At 39.4% G+C, this 7,500-nt stretch overlaps 2 protein-coding genes across 3 annotated transcripts in view; one reads left to right on the forward strand and one right to left on the reverse strand.

Moving 5' to 3' along the window:
- The window catches only part of dcaf15 (DDB1 and CUL4 associated factor 15), a 7,714-nt gene extending 6,749 nt beyond the window's left edge, over nt 1-965 (forward strand). Inside the window, exon 13 of the mRNA XM_046838328.1 lies at nt 128-965. Within this exon, the coding sequence (XP_046694284.1) occupies nt 128-183 (56 nt within the window). The 3' untranslated portion in view covers nt 184-965. The remainder of the gene's footprint in view (nt 1-127) is intronic.
- A 1,167-nt stretch (nt 966-2,132) lies between these two features.
- Nucleotides 2,133-7,500, reverse strand: part of rfx1b (regulatory factor X, 1b (influences HLA class II expression)) — a 28,513-nt gene continuing 23,145 nt past the window's right edge. For both annotated transcript variants that reach the window (XM_046838327.1, XM_046838326.1), the window contains exon 18: nt 2,133-6,539. In XM_046838327.1, coding sequence (XP_046694283.1) covers nt 6,400-6,539 — 140 coding nt within the window. In that variant the 3' untranslated portion in view covers nt 2,133-6,399. The remainder of the gene's footprint in view (nt 6,540-7,500) is intronic.

Raw genomic sequence — 7,500 nt, forward strand, 5'->3', positions numbered from 1 at the left:
AACGCCGCGTCTAACGCTCGTTACAATTTAAAATTATTATTAATGGTCTTAAAAACGTCTTTTAAAAAAAATCGTACATTTGATGTTGTGAAATCTGCTGAAACCCTGTGTTTTTGCTGCTTTCTAGGTACCTCTCTTCAAGTTCTTGCTGACAGCGACAGAGCCACGTGGATCGTCCTGTAACGAAGACACACACACACACACACACACACACACACACACACACGCATTCAGAGAGGTTTTGATCTCTCAGTTCATGTTTTGTATTCAGAAATACAGGTGTGGAGCGAAGCCTGGAGTCCAGAGAGCCATACAGACTGCTGCTGCACTGAGATTCTTTACCCACACGAACAAAGCGTCTTTAATGCGCCATCTCTTTTTTCATCTACATTTTTTTTATTGTGTGTGTGTGTACGTGATCGATACGTTTGTGTGCATGGGTAATAGCTAATTCGACGGCGTGACCAGCGTCAGTATCAATCAGTATGGACACATTTATCTCGGACCACGCTGCTGCATCAGAGGGAGGGGTTTTTGTTGTTTTTTTTTTATATATATATTTTATCTCTTTCAAAATCAAATACACCTGACGTTCTGAAGATGGTGCTTTAAACCCGAGTCAGCGTTTTTTGCGTTTTGTTTGGTTTTGAAATTCAGGTTCACGCAATTCGGGCTTAATAAAGCTTTAGTTTAACATAATTTAGACTTGTAAAGCCGTTTCCTCCCTCACACACACACACACACCATGTTTCTATTCTTCATCCTTTTTTAATTGATCTATTAAACACAATTTGTTTGACATTTTAAGGACGTTCGGATATGCCGTCTGTTCCACGCACAGTTCGTGTCATTTCTCCGATGGAGTGAAGTAATTATCAGCCCAGGTTCAGTTGTTGGTTCAGTTGTTGCTTTTTGATATCTGAGCAAATAAAACACTAAAACATGCTACCATCCACTATTCTGAACATCTTTGCAGGGTTTTTTTTTCTCTAATGATCTCAAGACCTGTAATTACACACACACACACACGCTGTATGGACAAACGTTTGTGGTCACATGACCGTAAGATTGATAGCTACTTTTTGAACATCCAATTTTACATCAAGTCCCATTTTGTTGTTAGAAAAACCTCCACTCTTAACAGCTGGGAAGATGTTCCACTAGGTTTTGAGGAGATTTGTGCTCCTTTACACACAAGACTGTTAGTAAAGTCAGATACCTATGTATGTGAGATGAGGAGGTTCCTGGGGTTCAGTCAGCATGAACAGATTCATCTTAAAAGGTGTTCTAGTTCTATAGAAGGAGATCTCTATTTCCTTAATGAAATATCGCAACTTTGCTCTGTTACGATGTGCAGAAAATCGGTGGAACACATTACATCTCTATAATGTTCAATTTTTCCTTTTTTTTTTTTTTTTTTTCTAAGTAGCTGCGCATGACGCACCTTTATATAACATGAACATGATATTGTCTTTACTTAATTATTTTTTAATAAAAACTAATAACCAAAGTTTTAAACGTCCTCCACGATCAGTTACTGCTTTTGATTAATTGTGTGTGTCCGGGGGGGGGGGGGTGGACATAAATACACAAATAACCTTACGGTTCTACATGGAGTTAATAAGCAAAACGGCTTATTTAACATTTTTATGGTGTATCTGATTAATTGAGAAAAAATTATCATCCAATTAATCAATTATCGAAAAAATTGTTCGTTGCAGCCCCACTTCCGGGTAGGTATACTCCAAATGATACGTATAACGAAGCCAATTTCCACATAAGAAATAACGTATATTCAGATAATTTGTTCCAGGACCAAGAAAACTTTAATCTAAAATTAAAAATACATTATGATATACAGTAATACAGTATATTAACACATAAGTGATAGTTGTTGTATTACTGTATATTGTAACAATGATACTCAGAAATAAGACAAAGTTGAAATAAACGCCTTCCTACATCATTAGCTTCAATGTTGAAAGCTTGTGATAGTAGCAAATTGCTATTATTTGCACTTCTGGTGAATGCTAAACCGCATTTCGTTGTTGTATACCTGTACTATGCAATGACAATAAAGTTGTATCTATCTATGAAGCTGTGAGGGGAAAAAAAAAAAAATGCACAAAGCGTCTTTTTACTCCAGGTTTTTATTTTCTCTCTGTCACACACCAATAGCTACATAGCAACATCTCCCACGTGTAAAACTTACATCACACTCCAAATAAAGCTCTATAATAGTAGAATAATTAAATTATAAAATTATAATCTTCTAATTGTTACCAAAGTCGGACAGTTGAACTCGTATAGAACATCATCTTCACAAAGTCATGTAGAAATAGAAGTACTTTTTTGAAAAAGAAAAAGAAAAAAGAAAATCACTCGGAAATCTCTTATTAGAAACAAATATAATTACTTACGATTTCAAAATGTCTAGCACGATACATTCGCAACGTGTTTTCGCAACACCCGCTTAAGGAATCGAGCGCTCCGATTGGCCACGTCACTTGAAAACCACCGACCAATCCCACGATAAAGCCACAAGAGATTAGCTGCTAAAAATGACTATGACAGCTGCCATTAGGAACAGGTTCGCACCACGAGAGAAACCGTCTAGACAAAAATTCAGTGTCTGTGTGTGTGTATGAGAGAACAATGTAGTCGCTGTGTTTGGTGTCTGACGAGTTACGTGGCAGAAATGACTTTGGCTTATGTTGATAATCAGGTATACGATAGTATGAACACGCACGATGTTGATATCAAAATATCAGAAGTTCAACAAGTTTGATTCTGTTTGTTCTACAAGAAACTGATATTCTGGACAGATATTTATACTGAAAGTAATCATACGTCGTAAAACCCATGGTCATGAGAATACATTTCTAATATGTACCCTAGACATTCAAAAAATTCTAGCTAAAGTTTCTAAAATCTAGAGTTCCAGCTCCAGATCTGTCCAGCTAATGCTCCAAGGTTCTCCAGGGCCATCCACCTAAGGCTGGCCCAAGGTTCTCCAGAGCCATCCTCCAAACCCTGGCCACAAGGTTCTCCCGCGTCAACCAACCGACCCTACCCCCAAGGACCATTCACCTAACCATGGCCCAAACATTCTCCGTAGTCATCCACCTGATCACAACTTCTAAGTTCTCATTTGGACCCTTCCACTTGATCCTATTCTCTTAAGTTTACTGGAACCATCCACCTAGACCCTGTTCCACCAGTTCCCCATACCCATCCACCTGACCCTGTGCCCTTGGTTTTTAGGAACCATCCACTTAGACCTTGTTCCCTCGGTTCTCCATAGCCCTCCACCTGACCCTGTTCCCATTGTTCTCCATATCCATTCACCTGGTCCTAGCCCCAAGGTTCTCAGGAACCATTCACCTAAACCCAGTTTCCTTGGTTCGTAGAAAGCATTCGCCCAAACCTGCTCCCTCGGTACACTTTAGCCATCCACTTGATCTCATCCTCTTAGTTCTCTGGAACCTGCCGTCTGCCCCCTCAGCTCCCTGAAGGTGTCCACATGTTCCCACCCCTGTCCACAATCACCACAACCTTTTTACAGCTATTGACTTAACACTGCTCCCTCAGCTCTTTGGAACGATCCACCTTGGCCACACCTTCCCAATGTTTAAACATCCACACATCCTAAAAACTCTACAACATTTACACATTTCACCCACACGATTGGATGCAAACTTCGATTCACAAGTTGAACATCACAATCAACATCAATGTCGGACTTGAGCGTTATGAGCAGATGCAATAAGCCGAGACAAAAGACCAGGAAAGTGCTGATATCGGCACATGCCTGCTGCTGAAACGTCTCCTGTAGTTTCTGAATGGCTGATGGACGGAGAAGATGCACATGGTGAGGTGATCCAAGCGAACTGAATGACTTAATGGCCTGAGGGCATGAATGGTGGGTGAGCCATGGTCATTTTACTGCATAGCTATGTTTTTTTTTTTCTTGTTTGTTTCCAAAAGCACAACAGATAGCATAGTAAGCCATATAACTCAATTTATTTATACTCATATTTAAAGTTCTCTGCAGTCAGAGGTTTTTCTTCAAAGGCACAAGCAGTACAATTATTACACTGAGCTCAAATCTCTCTTCTGGCAAAGAAGCATGCAAAAAAACAAAAAGAAAACGAAAAACAGTTCAAAAAATAACACTGCAACTCAAAAAGGGCATCGAGCTAAACGAAATCCCCAATGCATCATGGGCAATCCATCTGCCGTATTAGTTATTTAGCAAAATATCACTAACTTATCAGCGTCCACATGAAACAATCAGGATTCGAGAGACGATTGTACCACGATTGTACACGACTTTCACAACTCTACACGCTGCAATCCTCCTGATCGGCACAAACGTCGCACTAGCTACCGCTAGTAACGTGCTAAAGCTAGCATGAGCGAATCGGAATCCTAGCACAGATTAGCGGAAAACGAGGACAAACCCGTAGGTTTAATGGGAAAGAAATTCTTGAGAGAAAAGCGATAAGAAACAAGACGATGACTGTGCAAGTCAAAAAGATCATTAGGACAAAATATATAGATATATAGATAAATAAAATACATTTTCCCATTATTTTGATGCCTCCAAAACTCTCGACACATCGTTTAAAACAGAAGCCGACATTCTCTGTCTATAAACACTACATAGATAAAAGTTTGTGGACACCTGAACGTAGGATGTGCTTCTTTGTGGACGTTAAATTCCACATTAAGTCTCCATTTAATAAGCGCCACTCTTCTGGGAAGAAGATTTTGAAGATTCATTGAGCTACATGGATGTTAGTAAAGTCAGGAACTGATGTAGGTGAGGTGAGGAGGTTCCTGGGGTGCAGTCAGTGTGAAAAATTCATCTAGAAAGTGTTTAATGTTGGAACAGATCTTCATGGAGTTGGCGTTGTGAACAGGGGCACTGTCATGCTGGAACAGGTTTGGGTCTCCAAAGTCAAGTGAAGGTAGAATTTAATGCTGCATCCAAAGACTTCCTCCACAATTATGTATCTCCATGTTTGTGGGAACAGTTTCGAAAAGAAGCACATATTGCTGGGAAAGTCAGGGGTCCCAATACTTTTGAAGTGTGTATGTGTGTATGTGTGTATATATGTATACACACACACACACACACACACACACACACACACACAGCCAGTCATAATATCATACGTAATTTACGATTTAAGATTAGAAGCTCAAAATGACAGAAATCCGAAGAGGCCGTGAATTCAAGACAGTTTTTTCTGTCTTGATTTCTCGTTCTTATAATGTTCTTGTGATCTCGAACTAACAAAAGTTAATAAAAGACTGCATTTTCTCCACGTTCCCGCACCGACACACATCCACAAATAGTTATAGTTCTTGTCCACGATGCTGCCTCTAGAGCAGGCTCTTACGCCAAAAACACAGAGAAACCGAGCAGTGATCACGAGGGAACGATGCTGAGGAAAAAAAACAAATGGCTATTAGGACTTTTCGCACACTAATGTAAGGAATAAAACATAAAAGCATGCCATCGTAGCAAATTAATCCATACTGTGAACTGACTCAAAGACGCACTGTTTGTATTTATATATAATATATTTTTAATATATTAACAAACAACACACCGGACTCGTTTTTACGTTTCTAGCTACTTCTTTGTAAAAACGTTTCGTTGCTTTAGAGCAGCTTTCGCTTCCTCTTCTTGGTTTTTTTTTCTTGTCACGTTACCGAGAAAAGTGCGAAGACGGTGTTGGAACGCGTTTCTTCCGAGCCTTAGATTGCACGAAGCCCTGTGGAAAAAGCTGTCGCTATGGAAATGACAACGTATAGCAACCAGAGATGTGATTTGCGGCTAAATAATAACATTTATACGTTTTTTTTTTCTTGCTATTGAATCATGAATAGTTTTTTCTTCGTGTAATATAGTTGGATTGTATCGGTGATAAAACTGTAATAAAATCATAAACTATATGATTTCCATGAAATAAATAAATGCCTGTGTGTGTGTGTGTGTGTGTGTGTGTGTGTGTGTGTGTGTGTAAAATACGGTCACGCGGCCGGGGTGTATAGAAGGCGTATATAAGGCATATCACTCAAATGAATTTAAGGCATTACACATGATCCACTATGGCAGATAGAACAGTTCTCTCGAAAGGCAAAAATGAATAAGGCAAACGAGCGCATGGCACTGAGAGAGAGAGAGAGAGAGAGAGAGAGAGAAAGAGAATAAAGCACAAAACTAAATCTCGATATATGATATATCAGTTAATCAGTTAAGTGTAATATTTATATGGAAGAAAAAAAAAATCTCTAAACAGCCCCTATGCAAGTGTATGAGCTGTAAGCATGTATGTATGTATATATATATGTGTGTGTGTGTGTGTGTGTGTGTGTGTGTGTGTGTTAGTTGTGTGTGCTGCTGAACAGATCCGTCCTGGCTAATTTGGCAGGTGGTTCCAGAGACTCCTCTCCCATCGCGCTCGGGTCGACCGGAATCGCCATCTGGTCGTCGTCGCTCTCGTCCTCTTCCTCCTCTTCCTCTTCTACGGCACACACACCAAGCGTTAGTCGTGTATCGGGCAGATATTTATTAATTTATTTTTCTAGAGTCCGAGAGGTTTAGAGTTGCCTTGGAAACCGCGGAGGATAAACAGGTTTCCCGTCAAACTTATTGACAAAAAAACCTATGCAGGGAGTACGGGGGCGGAGCTACATTAAACTCATTTATGGATGCAACACTGAAGCGAGAATCCTTGCATGGTTTTTGTGGATTCAAGGAATGATATACATTTGATATACATTTTCGGCGAATACCCCAGGACAGACATTTTTATATTCGCCTATCAAAATGAAATGAAGACTGATATGTGAATGCCTTTAACCTGAACCATATACACAGAAACCACATTTAAATCAGCGGGTCAACAGTTTGGACAATGCCGAAGACGCATGATACTGAACAACATACTTTTAAAAATAGTTTAGCTGTTGGTGGTTAATACATGCGCAGATATCGTCAAAATGAATTAGAATAAAATATTATATACTCACATATATATTTATAGAAATGCTTCGATTCGTTTAAAGAGTCATTTGTTTGTGATCAGGAATCAGGCTGGTTGCAATGAATGCACTTGATTCAGTTCATAAGAGTCGTTTGTTTGAACTTCGCTTCAATAAAAAAGACGAGATTTATTGCAGTTATTTACGAGTTTATGGGTTTTATTCTGTCATCACACTGAAGCAGATGGGGTGGCAATGTTTCTTCGATTTTTCTTAGGGTGGCAGGTGCCACCCCGTGCCACCCCGGTAGATGACAACCCAAATCTTGCGTGCTTCATCATATCATGACATCATAAGCATGTCATATGCATCAAATCTATATTTCTATATCCATCCATCCATCTATATACATATTTATATATCTATATATCTATATCTATATACATACATATAAAATCGGGGTGTGACGGTACATGGCTTTCGGGTTCGGTGCACATGTGT

This window comes from Silurus meridionalis, chromosome 24 (genome assembly GCF_014805685.1).
Source record: "Silurus meridionalis isolate SWU-2019-XX chromosome 24, ASM1480568v1, whole genome shotgun sequence".
In the NCBI taxonomy this organism is placed as follows: Eukaryota; Metazoa; Chordata; class Actinopteri; order Siluriformes; family Siluridae; genus Silurus; species Silurus meridionalis.